Genomic DNA, 23,151 nt, shown 5'->3' on the forward strand with positions numbered 1-23,151 from the left:
GCATCAACCCGGTCTCCAAACGTCCATCCAGTGAACTCATCGGCTGGTGGGTGGGTCCCCTCCCCCCGAAGGTGAATGTAGGACCTATTCACAACTGTCCTCTCGACCGATTTATCGGAAACCAGAAAATCTGTGGTCGTTGCCAATCGTGGAAACACCGCACCTGGGAGTGCATGAGGATGGTCGCCTGTGGTTTCTGTGCAGGTTCTCAAGACAGAGTGGGATGCAAGTCGAAAATTTATAACAAAATCCCAGTTGTTCCACGGTGTGTCAACTGCCATGACAGTCACCACGCCTGGAATGCCACCTACCCACAGCGTCCTGTCACTCGCCAGGGGAAAACTTACCTTGTACCACCGCCCTCGGCTCTGACGAAGCCCCTGTCAACCAAACCTCACTCCTATCCACCCCCGCCTCTTCCATCCACCAAGGATTTCTCATTGATCTCCTCTCGCCTACCATCCCTCCTATCACCCTTACTACGCATCCTTTCTCCCGTCCGTCCTTCTCCCTGCCGTTCTTTGAACGAGGTAGTTACTGGCACTGCCACAAAGTCACCACCACCTCCTGTCCACCCGGACCCCAGCTGTTTCTCCCCAGCGCCACAACCTCTTGCTCACCTGAACCCTCACCGTCCCTCTCCGTCACCACCACCACCCCTGCCCAGTCGGACTCCCACCATTCCTCGCCGCCACCTCCAGCTCCTGCACAGGTACACCAATTTGGTTCTATGGAGGCAATCACTCCCCATCTGGATCCCCACTCCAAGCAAATCATCCTTCTATCTGCCCAACTCGCCTCGTTTGTGGAGACAATTGCGACTCTGCAGAGGCAACAACAACTCCTTCTGGATACCCTGACCCAACAGGGGCGCACTTTGCAAGCCCAAGTGACCCGCCTCCTTCCTTCTGCCGAGATGGAGGATCCATCACTAGCTCTCCCACTCCTCCCTCTCCAATATCCTCAACAGAATTTGGTACCTGCTCCGGAGCCCCGTCTATCCCCACGGTCTCTTCATCTCACACCAGAGGCCGCTCCCTCCTCTTCTTACAATGGAACATTCAGGGACTTAGACCTCGCCGGACAGACCTCGCCCAGTTTGTGCTCTTCCATCATGTAGATGTCACTCTTTTTCAGGAAACCATCAGAGACGATGTTACTCCACTGCGACTCTCTGGCAATACTGTTTACACCCTGCCTCGGTACCATGGGCAGGCTCGTGGCCTCCTCACCTTTGTGCGTAACACCATTCCATCTGTTCGTCTCCCTTCACTTGACTCACATGGGCCCCCGTCTGAATTACTTTCTTTCTATCTCCTTTACTCCTGTTGACGTCCCTTCGTGTAGTCAATGTTCATTTCAAGCGTGATTCTCTGGATCCCCAGGTTCTTCACGACCTCCATGATGGGGTTCCCACTCTAGTTCTTGGCGACTTTAAGGCACCGCCATCCCACTCTTAATACAGATTATCCCACTCCATATACTCTTAACGGATCACATCTCTCACAGTTTCTTTATGGGGATGATGATGTTCGCTTTCTTTGACCTGACGATCCTACTCGCCTCCCCCATAGTTTCCTTGATGTCGGCCTACTATTGAACGGTCATACCTCCTTTCAGCCTACCGTCTGCACCGAGCCTGAACTGTATAGTTACCATCGTGACGTTACTACCCATCTCAGGCTCTCCTTCTCTGCCCCTACATCTGCTCCTTGTCTTTCCCCTCACCTTCGTTTCACACACGATGCTGTTCCTTCCTTTATTCAATACCTTGCTACCTGGGCGAATTCCTATGTCATCCCTCAGTCCCTTCTCACAGTGCTGATTTTATTGATACCGTGCATGACTCTATCAATCGCGCTGCCCCTCTACGCCCTCTCCGTCACCCCATAAGTACCACCAACTACTGGTATCGTATCCATGCCATGAGACATCTCCGGCATGTAACCCGTGATCTCTACTCTGCCATACGGAGGTTTCGTTCTCCAGAAGACTGGGAAGACTTCAAAAACTGGTGCTCCTTTGCAACTTAAGAGCGTCGTCGGATCCGTAAGGCGGACTGGACTGGCTCTCCTTGACGGGGTCTCTATCGTTCCAGTCTGGAATCGGATTAATGCGATACGAGGTACTCGACGGAGGCCTCCTTCCCACCCTAACCCTTCCTGCCTTGCCTGCTCTTTAATGGAGGACTGGGCAAGAGCTTCCTCCCCTGAGGCATTTCCAGATCCGATGCAGGAGGTAGTGCAGGCTCGCATCGATGCGTCTGAGCCTGTTGTTCGTGCTGCTCTTACCTCCCCTGCCATCGCTGATCATCCCATCACACAGTTCGAGCTTGACAGTGCTCGTCTCTCTGGAAAAGACACCTCTCCTGGGGATGATCAGATAACCTACACCGTCCTCAACGCCTGTACTAATATTCCTAACGGACCCTTGCTCGCTCTCTACAATATGTCATATGAACATGGGGTTCTCCCGTCTAATTAGAAAAATGACACTATTATCCCCATCCCTAAGCCGGAAGATCCTGGGACATATCGACCCATTAGATTTACCTCCTGTGTTTGCAAGACGATGGGAAGGATACTCCATCGTCGTCTTCTTCACACCATAGGTGGATTCCACAACTCCCTCAATGGTTTAATACAACATCTCAGCACAGCGCACGCCATTGCTTCCTTTTATTGCAGTCAGACTGCCCGCGTCTCCGTCTTCTTTGATACCAAAGGCTCCCTTTGATACGGCTCAGCCTGCCCTCATTTTAGCTGAACTTGCACCGTTATGGGTTAAAGAGCGACTTCTTCGATGAATTGCCTCTTAACTCACTGGACGTCAGGCCCGGGTTGGCGTTGAAGGCTCTATATCTCCTGTTCAAGAATTGAACCTCTGCACCCCTCAAGGTGGATTCCTGAGCCCCACCTTGTTTAACACTCTCATGCACTCCATTGCATCTCTCCCGTGGCCGACAGAAGTTGTCCACTCAGGATATGCCGACGATATTCTCCTCCAAGCCCCTGACTACCTCAGCATGCAGGAAGCCCTTGATCTGGTCTCCAGAGAGTGTGATTTACTTGGTTTCCGTCTTTCAACTGTGAAAACAAAAGCCATGTGGCACAGTCGTGTTGTACCCCCCTTCTCTGGACTGGGTTAATGAGACAAAATACCTGGGTGTGTATGTAACTCTCACACGTTGTCAGATCTCTGAAGTCCGCTATCTTCGAGACTTATCATTCAGCGTCTCGCCCCCCTCTCTACCATGGTGCCACCATCCCTGTGCTTCTGACCATGTACAAGTCCTTTGTCCGTTAATGTGTCGACTACGTCGCCCCTGTCCTCATCACCATTTGTAGGACTGCTGTCAACCGTCTCGAAATTATCCAGAGGAAAGTTCCTCCTATAATCCCTGGGGCCCCTCAGTGGACACGCTCTACTTCTCTATATATACCGAACTTGGTCTTTCCCCCTTACAGGATCGTGACCAGGCGTTTTACCTGAAAACTACCGTTTCCATTCTACGGGATCCTCGAGGTAACTATGACCAAGCCAACTTGACTCCTGCTGTCCGAGGCCAACCTCCATCTAGAAGACAGTGGCGAGGGTCACTCATGCGAGCCCTTCATGAACACGACCTCCTGCCTGATATTGTTGTCACCCCTGCTGTTGGTTCGTCTCCTTCTCCCTGGCTTGATTTTCAACCTGAAGTGATTGCCGTCGGTGGACCGCTCCCGAAATACCACGTGAACCCTATTATTCTCCGCACATACCACCTCTCCAGGATCGCCCACTGGTCCCCAGGTAGGGTCGTCCTCTACACGATGGCCCCTGAGCCTATCAAACTCTCTCAGAGTTTCTGAAAGGGTATCCTCCACTCAGGCCAAGCTGATTACCCTACCTGCTGCCTTTCTCACTGAGGAAGAAGTCGGTGGTTTCTGTCCCTTGCTTGTCTGCTGCGATTGTAGGTCTGCTCTCGGCGGGATCACATTTGGACCAGGGGAGAATATGGACCTCATCCTCCGAATACGAAGGCTAACATCAACACTTTAGGATGCAGGCCGTCCTGTAACATTCCTATGGATACCCAATCATGTCAGTATCTTGGGGAATGAGGCAGCAGATGGCCTTGCCAAGACTGGCTGTAACAAGGCCACACCTGACTACGTTGTTCGTCGAGCACTTTTACAACCTTGGACCCAAATTCGCCGCAAACAGAGAGAAGCTCGGAAAGCAGCCATCCCCCTGGACTCCACGCCCACCTGGTACGATTTCGGCCATAAACTCCTTGACCTCTCGTACTGTACGTCTATGGGAAAGGGTCGCGGAAAACGGATGTGATTGCTGCCCCTATCATCATCGGGTATGACTTTGCTTCGGAGATTGGTAACCCCGCCTCCCCGGAGCAACGCTCTTGTGCATTATGCAGAAGACCCTACAGCCACACCCTTGTCCACTACCTCCTAAGATGTCCCCACACACAACGATTCCGTGACGTTTGTTGGACCACCACTGCACGATCCCTTAATGGAGACGCGATGACCCGCCCCATACTGGGCAGATTGTATGTAAATAATATTGATGAAGTGTTGAAGGAATATCCGTCCTTCCTTAGGCTTTAGTAAGCCACTTTTTAATATTTATATGTACTTGTGATACTTGCCAGATGCTTCTGCTATTATTGTGCAGGGGTACCTAGTGACAGCACTGGGATCCCGGTTTCTCTATCAAGGAATAAACTAATGAAATTGAAATTGATATTCGGTTAACTTCACTAGTGGAGTACCCCAAGGCTCAGTACTTAGACCATTAATATTTATTATTTACATAATTACATAGATATAGGCGTAGACAGCAACATAAATAAATTTGCTGATGACACTTAAATAGGGCGTGTAATTAAATCTGACGAGGACTCCACAAAACTACAGGAAGTTCTAAACAAAATTTTAGAATGGTCTGAAAAATGGCAGATGAAATTCAATGTGGACAAATGTAAAGTACTCAGTTTTGGAGATGTAAACAGAGAAAGCAGTTATCAGATGAACAACGTTGTTATAGAGGAATCCGACTGTGAGAAAGATTTAGTAGTAATGATTAGTAGGAATCTTAAATATAGTCAACAATGTGTATTTGTTCGAAACAAGGCTAACAAAGGAGTGTTAGTTATAAGACTAGTGAGGTTATCCTAAACTATATCTTGTGCTTCTGAGACCTCACTTGGATTTCGCAGTTCAGTTCTGGTCACCGTATTACAGAATGGATATAGAATCCCTAGAAAACACTCGGAGGAGGATGACAAGACTAATCCCGGGCATTAAGAACCTTGAGTACAGAAACAGGTCAAAGCATCTTAATTTGCACTCCCTCGAGAAACGTAGAGTGAGAGGCGATATGATCGAGGTGTATAAATGGAGGTCATGGCTAAGCGAACTCGTAGCCATGGTTTTAAATTAGACAAATTTAGATTTAGGCGCGAAATAGGTAAACACTGGTTTGGAAACAGAGTAGTGGATGAATGGAACAAGTTACCAAACATCATCATTAACTCGAATACACAGGAGAGCTTCAAACATAGGTTGGATGGATATATGAGCGATAGGGGTTGGGCTTACACGAGACTGCCCATTATGAGCCAATAAGCCCGCTGCAGTTTCCTCCATTCTTATGTTCTTATGTTGTTCAGTAACTTCATCATCAGTGAGGTTATCTTCTTTCTGCATACTTCTTTCAGGGCTGATATGCGGCTCCACTAGTTTGTCCAATTGAGGATTTGGGTGTACGATTAACCTCTTATCATGCTTTTGATTGATATGCAATCCCAGGTACCTGAAAGTTCCAGATTCTTCAGATCCCGATAGAAATATTTCCCGAATTTTGGCAATGATGTCCTCCTGAAAAAGAGGTGTACCATACCATAAGGCCTGAATCTGTTCTCCAGAAGAATATTGCAGCATCCAGCTCGCAGACCCGCATGCCAAGTTTCAAAAGTTTTTCTCGCACATGCAAGTATCAATACCTACGGGCATCATTCGAACAATATATGCAGGTTTTCGCTTTCCATACATCTCCTTTAGCATTCTCTTCTGGGGGAGGACGAAAATATTTTTTATGCTGCAATGGTGCACCCTGAAGAAACGCAGCCTTAACATCACAACTATTACAAACCAACTTCATGGAGGCAGCAATGACAAGAGCATCTCCCATCTTGTTTCTCTTTTTTTCAGTTATAATCCATCGGCAACTGGTGCAATTTTGACCACGGTCCGGGAAAGTTGTAAACATCCTATTTTCCTGCCAGTTCTTTAATTCACTCATCTTTGCATTCATGATATCAACCACAGAACAGATAAACAAGATCCTGGTGTAGATCTTGCCAATCATCCACTTGCTGCCAATCAATTCATTTAGCGGAGGTATTCCCGACATCCACTATCTTTATCAAAAACTTGTTTCGACCCGTAGCTTTCCCCGCAAGACCCAGAACTGTAGCATTCATCCATTCTGAGCTGCCATGAAGAACAAAATGATATCCGAGATTTGACGCTGGGAAGATTGGGTTTGTATTTAACAATCACTCTTGTTGTTGAATTTCTTATACTCTCTTCAACATTAGACCCACTTTCCTTGTTCGCATTCCCTTTGACATGAGAAGCCACATCTTTACCGAACAATTCTGTGTCCCATAAACAAGGGAGGGTTCCTCGATGTCGTCAACTTCATCATCCGTGTCATCAAATGATACAGTATCCTGGGGTGATGAAATCTTGCTTCTGTTTTCTGGACACATTTCATGTAAGGAAGCTTGTGTTCATTGGTATTGAAAATCTTTCATCACCATATAACTATGCTTATTTTCTTGTCCAATTACTGTAGCTGGACCTCTCCACTTGTCCTCTTGACCACGTCTGTTGAACACTACATCTCCAGTGAGGAGCATTTCCCCGCCAGGGCGGACTTGACGAAGCAATGACCTACGTAGCTTTTCACATGGCCTTGTGCATCGCATTCAAGTGGATTCTGACCAAATCACAGCTAGAGGCAAGGGATCTAAAGCTGGAGGAAAATTTCTCAAATAAGAAGGAATATTTGGTTCCACCCGAAGAAAAGCTGGTTGGGACTAAGCCCATTGTAATTTTCTAAGGAATTCTTGGCAGACACTATCCATGCTAAAGCAATTTTTAAGCTGCTTGGAGTGTCATCCATGACCTTTTTCGCCATGTTTGCTATGTTCCCGTTATATATCTCATTACATCCGTTTGACCAAGGGGACTCCGCTGCAGTTGTATAAATCAGTATGTCGAATGCGCCAGCAATTTCCCTGAAATCCTCATTATTAAATTCAACACCATTATCAGAAAAAAGCTGACGAGGTGAACAAAATTTAGTGTTTCAACCCGACATAATTGCGGTCAGGATGGTTCTTCTGTCTTTTCTCTTCATTATAACACACAAGCTGTACCTCGTTGCCAGGTCTATCATGTGACAAAACCATACTGTCTGTTTGCGTGACCACTGCTTCAGCTCGACAACAGCAACATCATTAAAATCGTGTGCCATGCTGAAGCCCACTACTGGTCGTGATGGTGCCTTCTTTTATTTTCTGCAGATATCACTCCTTTCTTCAACTATATTAAACATCTTGAGAAATCTATGATCTACTACACCTGGATCTGAGCAAAGCGACTGTAATTTACTGCTCTTGGGATGTCCAAATTGTTTGTGTATATCCTTAGCCATCTTGAAACGGTCGCCATCTGTTGCCTTTTCAAAATTGGAGCGGAAAAGAATATGTTAGATACATTCCTTAGCACCAGGTAAACTAATATGGTGGTGGCCAATAGGTACAATATAGAGACCGTTGGTAGTAACAGACAATGAGACTTCAGTACCAAAAAGCATTGCCCTGTCCCGAGAAAAGTTCAACCCAGCATCACACTTCTTCATGGCTTCTTTGCTCAGCAGCAGGGGAATGCCATTTGGTATCACATCCGCTGATATGTAAACTCGTTTACCGGCCAACACTGCAGGAAATTTTACCTTCTTCCGAGAAATAACCTTGACTCCATCAACATACTTGAAGGTCATGCGAATCTTCTCCTTTTTAATCAGTTTAAGATCACTGGCAGACATAGTATTTATATGGCATTTGTACCATATTTCGCCGCACACAGACTTACTATAACCACCATCAATAATCCCAGATCTGAACGGCTCTCGCAGCACAACATCTTCACCTCCATTTTCTAATTTATTACTAATTTCCGTAGTGCTCTTTGCAAGCAGGATCTCTTCATCTTTCTCATTCTCATTCTGTTCGTCAACAGTAGCTTGAAACACCTCACGATCAGGACAACTTTAAGTCCAATGAAAGCACGATCCACATGCAGCTCACCTTGAAATATTACCAGACGAGTCACGATGATTAGTAGGCATTTTACATTGAACTCCCTGACCGGCACGGGCGACTGACCGAGTCGTGCCACGTCCCCTTCTTAACCCATATCCTCTACCATAACTCTGCCCTCGACCACGCTGAGTATAGAAAGCATCTACACTATCACCATATGTATTAGTTGGTTCTACTTTAACAGCAGGAGCATTCTTTGCTGTAGCACTATCAATAAATATCTTTTTTAATGAGCTTTCATATTATCATAAGTAAGTGATGCTAGCGTAAGACAGGTCAGCACTACGCAGCAGTCTATAGCAAACACACTATCAAGTAATACCCCAATTTCAAATGTTTTCTCATTTGATACAATCGCTCAAACGTATTTATATACTACTTGGACGCCGATATCTTTCAAAAGCATCATATGCTTCAAATGCAGCAGTGTCTTGTTTTTTTAGAAACAAACTGTCCAACTCAGTCAAAAGCACAACAACACCATTGTCGCTGTTTAAAACATCAAGCTGCACCTCGTTTGCAGCATCACATGCAGAATCGTACAGCAACAGGAACAAAGCAGGGTCTAACTTCTTTTTCTCCAGGTGAGTGAAGGCCCTCCATATTAGGGCCTCATGCTTCCACTCGTTGTAGGGCAAGTCATTCCTCATCGGTGGTGGGGCTTTATAATCTCGACTTGAGGCCATCTTCTCAATTGACAACAACGCTCTGCTACCAATGATGAAATCAAAACACAGTTCATTGGTTTCAGAATATATTTTAAGCTCCACCATATACCTGGAACACCAAATACGTGCTTAAAAACAATATCATGCAACAAACAACAAACAATGCAAACAAGACATAGCATTATTGTAATCATATTAACAGGAGGTAACCTACAAGCTAGTATCTCTTTCTCTTGAAATATTGCCCTTGTTGTCTCATTTCTGCCTTTCTTCCCTCTTTCTATTCTTCATTCTTTCACTTGCTCTAGTTTCCCCACACTTTGTTTCTTAATTTCCTTTGCTGTCATAGTCTCTCTCTCTCTCTCTCTCTCTCTCTCTCTCTCTCTCTCTCTCTCTCTCTCTCTCTCTCATTAGACTATTTTCATTTCCTGTACAAGAAGAAAATAAGAACTTAAAGCACCGCCCATATCATCCAATGTGCTCGCTTTACAGGAGGTGCAGCTCGCCGTGGGTCCCTTTACCGTCACACCTCAAAGGATGACCGTCAGTGACTTCTCAATACCTCTCCTACATGAGAACTGGGCCATCATCACCCCCAGGCCAGGAGTCAAGAGTGATATAACAGGTTTCATCAAACCTTTCACTCTACAGGTGTTGGCCAAATACCCTGTATCTTTAGAATATGTAACTAATGAATTTTATGATTGCTTTCAGTTATTTTTCACTTACTGGTAGATTATCGTTTCCTAGTATAGTTATATTCTCGTTTTTGTTATTGTCATTGGTTAATATTTATGAATGTTAAGTAACATTTCTAGTACACTTGGTAATTTTGGTTTTCTGGTTTTGTTGTGTTTTTTCATTGTTTAATATATATTCATGTTGGTCAGGTGTGGTTGTTGATCCTGGCCAGCTTGGTGAGTGTGAGCATGGCCATGGTGTGTGTGGCTTGGGCTGAGACTAAGATCTTCAGGATGGTAGTCAAGAACATTATCTCTAAGGCTCTCATGTGGATCGTTCAGACGCTCGCCCAAGAGAGTAAGTCAAATGAGTTGTTTTGTTTATATTTAACTTTGGATGTATACAATACTGTACAATTGCCTCAAAGAGTTCCTTTACCCCCTGTGGTGATGTTTACGTAAATCTGGCAGTCGCAATGCCAAACTTATGAATGAATCGCAGTAGTCTTACAACGATAAAACTGATTGGTGGCAAGGGTGGAGTCCTTGTCCCTGCCCCAGAGGTAAAACTGTGACTACCCCATCGCCACAATAGAGTTTTAAATATGTATCCCTTCTGTGAAAACGATCCACACAGCTACGCCAACCACAGCACCATACTCACACCATACTCGACGATACAGGCCTATGTAACGCCTCTTACGGTCGATACACTATACTTTCCGCTTCCCACAATTATAATAAAACTCATTGATTACACAGTATTACTATGTTATCGCCGCTGGCTTCAGCTACAGTGCTGACGTGTGATGCCATTAAATCTTTCGATCTGTGACCTCGCCAGATGTAGAAGTGTTTACAGACAAGTCCTGGTTCTGCTGAGTGGACTGTCTTAGACTGGTGGCGGTGGCTGCCCGCACCTCTATGAGATAGATCGCCCTCTCTAGTGATGCTGTGAAGACCAGCCTTCTCCTGTCCGAGAATTTGTGCTGGGACGATTTACGCAATACTGTTTTCTCTTGAAACACCATACTGATCTGCCATTGGGAGGATGTCTTCTGAAAGTCTTACATCAACGACGGTGGCGGCACGTACAGTTCCTAGCAGACCGCTTCTGGAAACGCTGGGTGAGGAAGTACCTTCCACTACTCCGCAAAAGACAGAGGTACATAGAACCAACCTGTAATCTCCAGAAAGGCGACCTTGTCTTCGTCACCTGAGAAGATCTTCGTCGCAACAAATGGCCATTGGGCAGGGTCGACAACAGCCCTGGGAGCCAGTCTAGTGCGCCAGGTGCTTGTGCGAACCGTAGCTAGGGAGTTCCGAAGGTCAGTTACCCGTGTATACCTTATTGAACACGCCACACCGTAAATCTTGGGCGATTGCCCAACGCCGGGAGTGTTATCGCCGCTGGCTTCAGCTACAGTGCTGGCGTGTGATGTCATTAAATCTTTCGATCTGTGACCTCGCCAGATGTAGAAGTGTTTACAGACAAATCCTGGTTCTGCTGAGTGGACTGTCTTAGACTGGTGGCGGTAGCTGCCCGCCCCTCCATGAGATAGATCGCCCTCTCTAGTGTTGCTGTGAAGACCAGCCTTCTCCTGTCCGAGAATTTGTGCTGGGACGATTTACGCAATACTGTTTTCTCTTGGAACACCATACTGATCTGCATTGACCCGCACTTGTAAGTACAGCCTAAGTGATGACATACCCCTCGGTACTGAAATATTGTTGACTAATTACGCCTACTCGTTTCTGCCTAGCCTGGAATAATAAGACAATGCAGAATGAAGCGAAGCTAAGATTAATAGAGTTATGAACTTTGTGTTATGTCAGTATGTTTAATAAATAGTAATTAAGATAAAATTGTATGAGACTAACTAATTATGTATCAGATGGATCACCTTGTAATATTATGAACGCTTTCTCCTCTGCAGGTTTTGACCACATCAATAAATATTGAATGCGTCAAAAGACGGGTTTCAATCATTCCCTTCGACTTGCCCGTAACCTGAACGTCCTTAACTAAGGCGTTTACAACTATCTATTAATAATCGTATATTCAGGTGGTGTCACTGTGGTCGTGCTGGGCCACTGTCGAGGCTTGCAAAGTTTTCTAGAGTTAGTAGGTTATAGGATATATTTTGGTTTTGATATAACCTTGTGCGTCTTTCTATGTATCAATAAGAACTGACATGTGAAATTCAACCATTAAGAGCTCTCTACTGATAGACATTAGGTGCACATCCAATGCAGGGCCGTGGAACACGTTTGCTGTAACTTATGATATATTAATACTGCCGACATGATATTGCAATGTTTATGTTTAATTTATTGGTTCAGCTCTGTATGTTGTCTTTTACATATTATTTACGGCTAGGCTATAGATTGATAAAGTAGGCCGTAGTATCCCATAGGACAGGTCCCTCCCGAACTGCCGATTGTGTTGAGATGATGTAGTCGCTTACAATGTGAATCAAAGGAATATTTAACATCACCAGTTCTAGCAGTCAGGTTGTTATGAGCTTTGATATGGTTTAGCAATAGAAAGATTAGCACATGTGCGGACCTTGTGCGGTGGAGGTGGTGGTGGTGTGGTAGTGGTGGTGGTGGTGGTGGTGGTGTGGTGGTGGTGGTGTGGTGGTAGCGGTGGTGGCTTATACCGGCTAGTATATCAGGCGACCGTTGAAATTGAAATTCATACTAAGTAACAGGATATTCATGATGTTTAGATTATGTGTACACTCACGCGCCATAGTTTCGATGCACCCTCTACCCCTACTCCTGACTCGATGGAAGTCGTAGCCTTGGCTTCATACCGAACGTCCCCCCCCCCTCACCCCACACCAACTATCGTTCAGTGGTGCAATGTGGTAGCTAGAAGCTTCGCTGGATTGTACGAATAGCAGTTCATGATGTAATATTTGAGAGAATATATGCACGATACAGGATTTTTAGTGACTACACGACACTTTTTTCTTCTTTTTTACGGGGATTAGACCACCGGGGCACAGGTCACTGGCCCACATCGGGGCCTGGGGGTCGAAAATATAATAATAATAATAATAATAATAATAATAATAATAATAATAATAATAATAATAATAATAATAATAATAATAATAATAATAATAATAATAATAATAATAATAATAATATTAATAATAATAATAATAATAATAATAATAATAATAATAATAATAATAATAATAATAATAATAATAATTCAGATAAGTAAAGTTTATAATAAAAATACACAAATAAAAATAAAATAATAATGATAACAATAATAATAAAATAACAACACTGCATTAATACTACTACTACTGCTACTACTGCTACTACTGCTACTACTGCTACTACTGCTACTACTACTAATAATAATAATAATTTTAATAATAATAATAATAAAGAAAAACAAAATGAAAAATGATCAAGAGTGAGAAATATTATATGCATGTTGTGTTGTCAATGGTAAGAGAAACAATTGAGACCTTGCAATTGTGTGTAAATGAGGCACAAAGTCAGTCAGCAACCTAGGACTTGGTCACAATTTTCGTGCTGCCTTATGGCAGCAGGGTCTACACATTATGCTTCCAATATCTTCCCAGGCGGTAGTACCTCCATGTTTGGTAGCTGCCTACTACCTACTACCATCACTATAGTTAGCAGCCCTGACTAGGACTTCCGTCGACCCAGGAGTAGGGGTGCATCCAAACTATGGCGCGTGAGTGTCACATATAGAATAATAATTTAAAAGTAACCATTTATGCATACATCTGCGTCATGCTATGACATTGTAGTAATTGTAGGGAGCAGCCCTCATGACTCAGTGGACCCCTCCTCTTCTCCACAGAGCAAAGATTTATCCCCACATCACCTTGTCATTCTTATCTCACACGGTGGATCGGACTGTCAATCAGCTCCTTCATCAATAATCTCCCTAAACATGACTTTTATGTAATGTTCATATAAATTCTCAGTTTTCAAATTCGACAAAGGTTCGAATATGTTAAATATTATAGCTGTAACGATAAGGGTAAATCGAAATCACACATTCTTGCCGTCAGCTTGACGGTAATTAATCCTATTGCAAATAAGGAGGGGGAAGGGGGTGGGGTAGGTGAGGGATATCCCTGCCCCGGTGGTAAGGTTGAGATCTGTCCCACCGCGAATACTGATATTTCCTATTTGCTTCAAGTTAATATTCAGAGTACCAAACATAATGTTATTGCCTCCTATCTGCTGTGGTTATGATCATTCTTTTGACCGCACTTGGGGCTCAGGTAAGGAATACTGTATCTATCCTGAATTAGTTGTAAGGTAGTGGTTCATACTTTATACCAACTCTTCAAAAAGTAGAAGTTTGGATATAAATCTTTACCACTTGCTATTTTGGTGATATGAATAACTCCAAGAACAAGAGTTCCCCTTCTATTACTTATCTTCACCCATATAGTCTCGAAATTATTTTCCAATTTTATTTTTGTTTAATACAATTCACCAAGTATTCCTTGATATTTTATATATGACGGTATTAACTCGTAACTTTCTGTTCTTTGGATAAAATTTTTCTTCGAAGTGGGTACGAGTACTTTCAGGCGGATACAAGTTATCTTGGGTAAGAGTTCTCATAAACATGACAAGTTGCCCTATCGAATATCAGTTGGATTTATAAATAGGCAATTGATTATACCCATAGTGGAAGTAATAAATTGGCGTGTACTAATATTAATGAATCCTTTTATATAAATTACCTGCTACTGGGCAAATGTTTAGCAATAGGAGTCTTGGTCATGAACTATCATGTCTTGAATAATACAACAAGACACTAGTTCCAGTGTCTGAGGTCTTGCTTAGAGGCAACAACAATTCGGACCATTGTCCAACACTTCCAGGAATATTTGAGATGCGCATGAAACACAGTTTTCCTTGAAAATCGGTGTATAGTTACATTGTTTCAGAGCTGTGAGAACGTTAGTTTGTATGATCGCCAATTCGCATATTCCGTCTGCGGCAGAATAAACGTGCACACAAAGCCTGGGCATGTGTAAATGTATACATGACGACTTACACCGTGATAATTCCCTAAAATCATCTATTAGTGAAAGATCAGTTGGCATATCCTGAGTAAAGAGTGTGTCATCAGAGTATAATGGGAAAGGTTCTACATGCTGTTCATTAATTTGCTTTGCACTAGCATAGTTACGTGGATGAGGAAAGTATAGTGCGTGAGAGTTTACTCTAACAGAAGTATATACTATTCTACCTCTTCATATGCCAAAAATTGGAGTTAACCGATAACTCGTCTTGGCTATTTGTATGGCTTCAAGAAGAATTTTCACATACACATGCTGTGCCTTCACCCCTCCTAACACTGCATCAACCATACTAGCAATTAGTTCGTTTTTGTTAATTGATACAGCTTGAGTTGAAGTTTTTGTAGCATGCAAACTGCTTGGAAAAAGAAATGAATCATACCAGTGTAGGCACTGAATTCACGAAATTAATTTTTTTTTTATAAATGATTAGACTCAGAAATCTTTTTGTGTTAATATCATTACAGAAATGTTAGGAACATTATTATATTCGTTTCGCAGAACGTAGTTTTAAACAAGAATCATCAGATACACTGGGTGGATTTGACGTGTTTGCTGTTTGAACAGTTGTGTCTGGGACATCATTATCATTCCTGTGAAATGAATCTGAATGGACCTTTTTAAGTCTGCCCGCATACACAACATCTGAAGTTTGTGAGTTTGGCTTTAAAATTTTTAATTTGTTGCACGCTTCTTTAGAAATAATGCGGAATGGTTCGTCAAACTTAGGTGAAAGTTTGGACTTTCGTTCTGGTTCTCGCACCATAACAGCTTCGCCTATTTCTAGCATGACAGGCTTAGCTTCTTTATGTTGCTTGTATATCATTTCAGCGCGTGACGCTGCTAAATGTTTACGTACTTGTCCATGAATATCCGTTAATACATTGATTTGACTGTTAGCGAAATCGTCCACATTATAGACTGGGCATGGCTTGTCTGTAAGTACGTTATATGGTAAGCGTTTGTCAATGCCGTAAACAATATAATAGGGTGATTTTCCTGTAGAGCTGTTGATCGACCCATCTATACATGCGGAAACTTGCGGTAACCACTCTTCCCTTGCATAGTTCCTTTGACTAGCTATTGGACGAAGAATCTTTATGATTTTGCGATTGGCTCTTTCAACAATGCCATTAGCCTGTGGATGACAGGCTGCAAATAAAACTTTGTTGGATGTCGTATTGTCGACATATGTGCTCTTCAAGTTGGTTCTTGAACTCTAATCCGTTGTCGGAGAGAAGAACCTTGGGAGTAGTAAAAGGACATATGCGGTGAATAACTAAGGCATAAACCACATATTCGGCTGTTTTATCCTTCAGTGGGACTAAAATCACAAATCTAGAAAAATGAACCACACACGCTAGGACGTACGAGGATCCTTGATTACTCCTCGGAGGTTCTAACGGACGTTCTGGTGTAGGATACTGTAGAATTGCAGCCGGTGACCTTGTAGTACCCTTATGCTGAGCACATGAAAAACACTAACCAATATGCAATTTTATGTCTTTCTTCATAGTATTCCAAAAATACTTCTTTCTGACCTCCGCCAGACATTTGTCACGTCCGGGGTGACCTGCTTGGGGAGCATCGTGATACAACATTAGTATCGTTTCACGAAGTGTATCAGGTACGACAATTTAAGTAACAATACCCTCAGTTGTCTGCTTGGAGCGAAGGAGTAAGTTTCGTCGTACTTCAAATTGATTAAACGGAAGAGGTTACTTTGGGAGATTAGATTCCTCCCCCGACTCTAGAGCGAAAATGACTGTAGACCACAATGGATCGAGTCGTTGTTCATCCCCTAATTGCGAGTGGGAGAACGATGATAGAGGTATCACTGGTGCTATGTTTCTGGACAAAGCGTCTGCAACCACATTCGCTGGTCCCGATAAACACTTGAACTCGGGTTCAAACTCTTGAATGGAAAGATACCAGCGTGCTAGTCTACCTGAAAGATTTTTACCGTGAAACAGCTCTGTCACTGACACGTGATCTGTATAGACGAATATTTTATGACCAAAAATTATGTCTTTAAACTTCTTCATTGCCTAAACAACACCTAACGTTTCTAGAAGCCTTACTGAATAATGTGTTTCGGCATCATTAAGTTTATGCCTTGCAAAAGCAATACTCTATATTTTCCTCGTGCGTCCAGCTGCATAAGTACAGCGCCGATGTCCTGTATTGAGGCGTCAGTACACAGAGTAAATTCTTGAGAGTTGTCAGGAAATGCTAAAACTGGGGCATTGGTAAGTGTTGTCTTCAATGCACAAAAACTATCTTCTTGCACAGCATTCCATACAAAAGTTGCATTCTTCCTAAGTAGCTTAGTCAAGGGTGAAGCTAATGTTGCATAACCTTTAATAAGAGAACGACAATATCCAGATAAACTAAGAAAACTACGTACTTTATCAACACTTGTAGGGCGTGGGAACTGGGCAACAGCCTTAACTGTGTCATCTACTGTATGAATGCCGTCACCGTCAACTACACGACCTAGGAATTGGATTCTGGATTTTAAAAATTCACAACTAGAAAGCTTGACTTTGAGTCCTCCTGTAGAAAGTTTTTGGAAACCTTCAGGGAGTTTAACAATATGCGTATCTACATCCTTAATGACTACGATGAGATCATCTAAGTAGGCACATACTGTGGTCCCTATCAACCCTGCAAACAAGATGTTGATCATCCTTAGAAAAGTCAGTGGGGCATTTCTGAGACCGGAAGGCATCCGCAGAATTTCAAAATGGCCCAAATAAGTACTAAAAGCAGTAATCTTTCGAGATTTTTCACCAAGAGGTATTTGCCAATAACCGCTAAGCAAATCAAAGTGGTTAAATACAGCATTATCCTTGCCTAAGGATTGTAAAATATCAAACAAGACAGGCATTGGGTACCTATCTGGGATAGTATTTTCATTGACTCGTCTAAAATCAAATACTGGGCGCCAACCTCCATCCTTCTTGGGGACTAAAAATAGTGGACTATTGAAAGGGGATTTTGAATGTATAATAACCTCTTGATCCAACATATCCTGAACCATGTCCTGGACTACAGCGCGCTGGCTATGTTGTAGTCGGTAAGCTGATATGTAAACTGGGTTTGTGCCTTGTCTTAGGTATATGTGATGTGAGGTTAAATTTGTGTGACCTAGCTGTTCCCCTGGTAAAGCTACAATTTTCGGTAGTCGCCAAGTTACTCTAGGAGCCTAGTCTTGCCTTGAGGGTGATCAATCACCTTAACATGTGGTGTTATTTAATCTATCCTCTCCTGTCTGGTTTGCTTAATTGAAGGTGAAACGCTACCACTTGGGAATTGCGTAGGCTGTTGGGCAACATGGTTATGATAAACTAGAAAATCACACAAATAACATCCTTCTTTCAATATTCGTAACGCGCCTGTTCTGTTGAGAAATATAACGTCTGTTAAACCACCAGGACGAATCGTGCTCAATGTAGATTCGCACGATAAGCCTTTAACCTTGCATGTTTCCGTAAGACAGACTGCATCCATCCCCGTGTACACGTCAGGTAAAACAACAGTGGCTCTGGTGATTTCCTCATTCTGAAAATGAAGAGTACTCGTTAAAACTGCAGGTACGATCGTCCAACTATTGCTACTATAATCACGCTGGGGAAGTTAGTCTGTGGGGTCTTGGACTCGCTTTGACTCAAAATCCATCATCCTCATAGTAGGAGCGTTAGATAACACATTCACCCTTGTGGAAACCAATGGTACAGGCGTGTGCATGGCACTGAAGGAAATGCAATTAACAGTGATAGTATTTTTGCTGGGCTGAACATCTATCAAATTAGTTTGAAGAGTTGGAAGACCTATTAAACCATCAGCTGGTAAATTAAAGTCTGGGACTATATAAAAATCTATAGAAAAGGATATACCACGTCTAGAAAAATGCAGTGGTAATGTTACCATTCCTGTTATGTCCAGCTGAGTACCGGAAACTCCTGAGAGATCCGTGTCAGTAGGTTGAATCAAACATTCTCGGTGACAGGATCTACGTTGTAACTCTTGATAGGATGCCAAAGAAAGTACGTTTGCACAAGCACCCGTATCAATGTCTAACTCTAACTTGACTGACCCAACCCTCGCCGGAATTGATAACACTTTCGCTTTGGTTATCGCTGCTATTAATGAGGCTGTAACAGAAGCGTTGTCGGGTGTTGGTAGTGGTGTACCTCCCCTATGTCGGTCTGGGACTGACGTTGGTCTTCTCCCGACCTCTTGTGAAAATGACTGCTCGGCTTACCGTTGTGGGATACCTTGGGTAACTCCATCCCTATTTGTCTACACACGTCAGCAGTCTGGTATGAAGCAGACCTGGTTTGAGCAGCTGTTGCATAAGTCTTAGGTGGGCCTAGTCGCTGTGGTGGTTGAGGGGTTGGTTTGATTTTAGGCTTAGCACCACTTCGTTGGAGTTGATAGCAAAAATCTACAGTATGACCATTTTTCTTGCAATGTGTGCATACTAAATGTTGCTTCTTTGTTGCTGAATTCTTAGGAACTCGTTGCTTAATTGACGTTTCAAGTGTTACTCTCCTTGCTAGGGGAGTACGTGATGATTTAATAGCGATCTTGGCTGCATAATCCAAAATGTCCTCATCGGGCCTATAATTATGTGTCTCTGTATGTAATATATGCCCGGTCAAGGATTGTTAGGATGAAACCAAGGAACTCCATTAATTGTGCAAAACTATCTAGAGACATATTATTGTGCTCGTTCCCCCAGGGTGAACCACCAAAATTAGTTAAGATATCTTGACAGACCTCGTCAGCAAGGGAAACACTTCTTATCGTGTCTTCTGCGCGTATCGTCCGTGGCAGATGATTAACCCACCTAAACATCCAGTTCAGGTGACCCTGCAATGCGCCTAATTCAAATAGACCAATTAAAGTCTTCTTAAACTTCGCATAAGTAGGGTGTGCAAGACCACTAGATTCCAAATGTTGGCTCGCATAACTTCCTTCTTTGATGTGACCGCGTATAAACACCTTGCGCTCATCATCATCTGTTATTTGAATGTTTTTCATTACATCTTCACATGCCCTTAAAAATGGGGTTACACTATAGTCATCCTTCGCCGTAAACTTGCAAACGCGATCACTGCGTGGCAATGCTTGAACAATGTTAGGTTGGTTAGATGACATGCTGGTATTAGATGTAGCCATGGTTCGTGAGTTGCTCGACAACCTAGATCTAACTGAAAGATGCGTGGATGCAGGAGGGAAAGTAAAAATCTCTGACACAATGTGAGATTCTGTAGACTGAGAGGTATCCTGCCCGTAATCAGGTGTTGTATTGTATGTATTACCTGACCTTAGGGTTCCACGACATAAATCGTCATGCGATTGATCACTTTAGTGTTCACTACTCTCAACAGAAATGTCTCGCAGTAAGGGCGTTTGCGTTTCTTGCGAATCTATTAATTCTATGTGTTCAGTATTCACAGTAGTACCAGTGGCTAGTACAGTATCAGACTTGAGTGCGTCGTCAGATTTATCTGAAACTTTTTTATAAATCTCCTTCATATCGGTAATATCTGAATTCATTAAATTAAAAAAATCATCCACCAGTGTTAAATAGACATAAAAAGTCAGTGTACACAAAAACATTGCCTAGCCATTTACATTAAATGTTTGAAAAATTTCGTAATAATTGGCAAGAAAAATATTATTACTCGTTCTAGAAAACTTCAGTGTATTTATATACAGTATATCAAATAATAATAAGTAAGAAACCTATGAATTAAACAGTATCCTACACGACGTATCCTTGCTGTGCTGTAGAATATGTTAATATGAGTTTAATATAGTGTGTCCTACCTATTACTGTTGGCCTGATTGTAGAATTCTGGGAATTTCTTGAAAATGTGGCCTCTAATCCCGTAGACTTCAGCGGCTTGGATGACAGTCAGCTGGTCGAAATTCACAGTCAGGGTTGCTGGTGTGTAGTTTAAGGATGACGTCCTTGAAGAATTCGTGATGGCGTCTGGTATTGAGGAGAGTAACCACGGCCAACCACTAGAAGGGTGATGGATGGCGAACCCGATGAACTTGGAGTTCACCGGTATCTTCAGGCGATCCTGTGAGGTCACATAGGTTAATGCACCTTGGAGCTGGTAGACCTCTTAGAGTTGATTGAGTATGACAGGTCAAATAGTTGGTCTGTACCAGATGTAGCTGGTTCCACAAGGAATTTACAACACTCTGTTTTTACAAACCACAAAAACACTCAGTTAAACAACTTGGGATGTCTATATTTGCTTTGGGTAGAGTTCCCTTTTAACTTGGGTTATATATATATATATATATATATATATATATATATATATATATATATATATATATATATATATATATATATATATATATATGTAACCGGTCGGAATTTACTGGACTTTAATTTCTCACTTGACTTGGGGTTTATTAAAAATTAATAGATGGTAATGGCAGTGGAAGCGCCCCTTTGAGAAAAATCCCGAACCAGCACAAGAACACTTAAATCTACTACACAAAATGAACTGTCCGTGACCCGTGGAAGGATAGCGTCTGTGACTGGGATGAATGAGACACACTGTAAAATTTAGACACTTATATTCCCTCCAACACTACAAACACAATCAAATAATGGTACACCAATATGCGCACCTCTTAACTTAAACTTTAAACACTACTCTGGGGAATAAAAGTTATACATGACATAGAAATTATTAGAAACACAGGCAACAATAAATTTGAAGTATTAAGAAATGTTGTTTGCACACATGAACAGGCCTTAAGGGTCTTCAACAAAATAATATCAGTCACTGAGGAATGGTAATAAAAGATAAGAAATTAAATACTCTACAATGAATAGGCCTTAAGGGCTTTCAGCAAAATAATATCACTCAACAAAATTATAGCACCCCAACAGGTGTACACTTCCTAACCTAACCTAACCACTGCTCTGGGGAACAAGGTTATACCTGAGATCAGAATTATGAAGAATTAGAGGCATTAAAAGAATCAAATCACAGTATCACTCTGGTTCCACTTAATGGCACAAACATTCAAAAAAACACTACTATCAAAATTAATTAAGAAATATTAAACTACACACGTCAAGATAATATCAGTCTGAGGAATGGTGTTAACTACACCCGTGATAAGGAAGATAAAATGTTCCTCTAGGTATCTCCTAGAGTCCTAGACTCACGGTCTCAGTGTGTGACCATTAATATACTCAGATAGCCTCAGTGTACTCCCAGTGCGTCCATGGGCAGGAAGAGAGTGAGCCAATCAGACCTTGCGCAGTTGAGAGAAACTTTAGCTTCCCGTTAGCAAGAGGGTTTCACTAGCTGCTCGGGACATGTGGGGTTGTGCACCGGAGTGGTAAGAACTGATCACCCACTGCTGATGCTGGTCCCGTGTCGTGTTAGTTGTCGGGAGCACTCGTTCACTCAAGAGATCCTTTGCTACCCCGCTAAACAGTGACAGGCCTACACTGATCGGTCCAATGGCGACAATCGCCACCCTCAATCATCAACGGCAGTCAATCTCTCGCAGTCAACTCCGGTCAACTCCAGTCAAGTGGGTTCTGACGGAAACCCTGAAATGAACTCACTGTTAGCTCTAGTTAACTTTACCACTGCCCTATCTAACCCTGTCTGAGATCGAATGAGACTTACTTGTTATACTGCAATAGCGCAGCACAGGTGACTAGGCCACGTGACTATTTCTGATGGACGCGCGGAACGTCTTGTCTGTGTGACTGCTCTCCGGGACTGGGCTAGCCAGCGTCGTGTCTCCCCAAGGCGCTAGCTTGGGCCTACGTGATATATTTACCGCCTAACTAATAACTCCTTGGGACACCCGTAACATTATTCAGACTGCTAAACGATCTATAATAATTTCAAATTCAATAATAGTCCCTTAACTTCATGAATCGCATCATTATTAATTCGGTAAATCACATTTAATATCATATAGGCCTAGTTCCGCAATCTCTCGCTACGAGCAGGCAGCGCTCCCTCCCCTCAGATGACCTTGAACGCTCAGTATCACTCATGGCGGGGCATTTGAAATTACTCTGAAATTTCTGAATATTACAATCGACCCCCCTAAAAAAAGACAGCACTGTCCTCATGTGCTGAGAAAACATTCATACGACCCCCCTAAAATTTTGTTCTAAGAACTGCACCTCACCCCTTTTGCTAAATGCAGCATTCCCGTCTTCTCTTCTCTCCTTTTCTCTCCCGCTAACACTCGACCCCCCTAAAAAAGACAGCACTGCCCTCATGTGCTGAGAG

General features: G+C 42.9%; 1 protein-coding gene across 1 annotated transcript in view; it reads left to right on the forward strand.

Annotated features, from left to right (window-relative positions):
- LOC121853915 (probable glutamate receptor) overlaps nucleotides 1–23,151 on the forward strand; it is a 196,018-nt gene that overhangs the window by 63,692 nt on the left and 109,175 nt on the right. The window contains exons 5-6 of the mRNA XM_042348311.1: nucleotides 9,559–9,717; nucleotides 9,957–10,104. Coding sequence (XP_042204245.1) covers nucleotides 9,559–9,717; nucleotides 9,957–10,104 — 307 coding nt within the window. The remainder of the gene's footprint in view (nucleotides 1–9,558; nucleotides 9,718–9,956; nucleotides 10,105–23,151) is intronic.

Source organism: Homarus americanus, unplaced genomic scaffold (assembly GCF_018991925.1).
Source record: "Homarus americanus isolate GMGI-L3 unplaced genomic scaffold, GMGI_Hamer_2.0 scaffold18703, whole genome shotgun sequence".
NCBI classification, from domain to species: Eukaryota; Metazoa; Arthropoda; class Malacostraca; order Decapoda; family Nephropidae; genus Homarus; species Homarus americanus.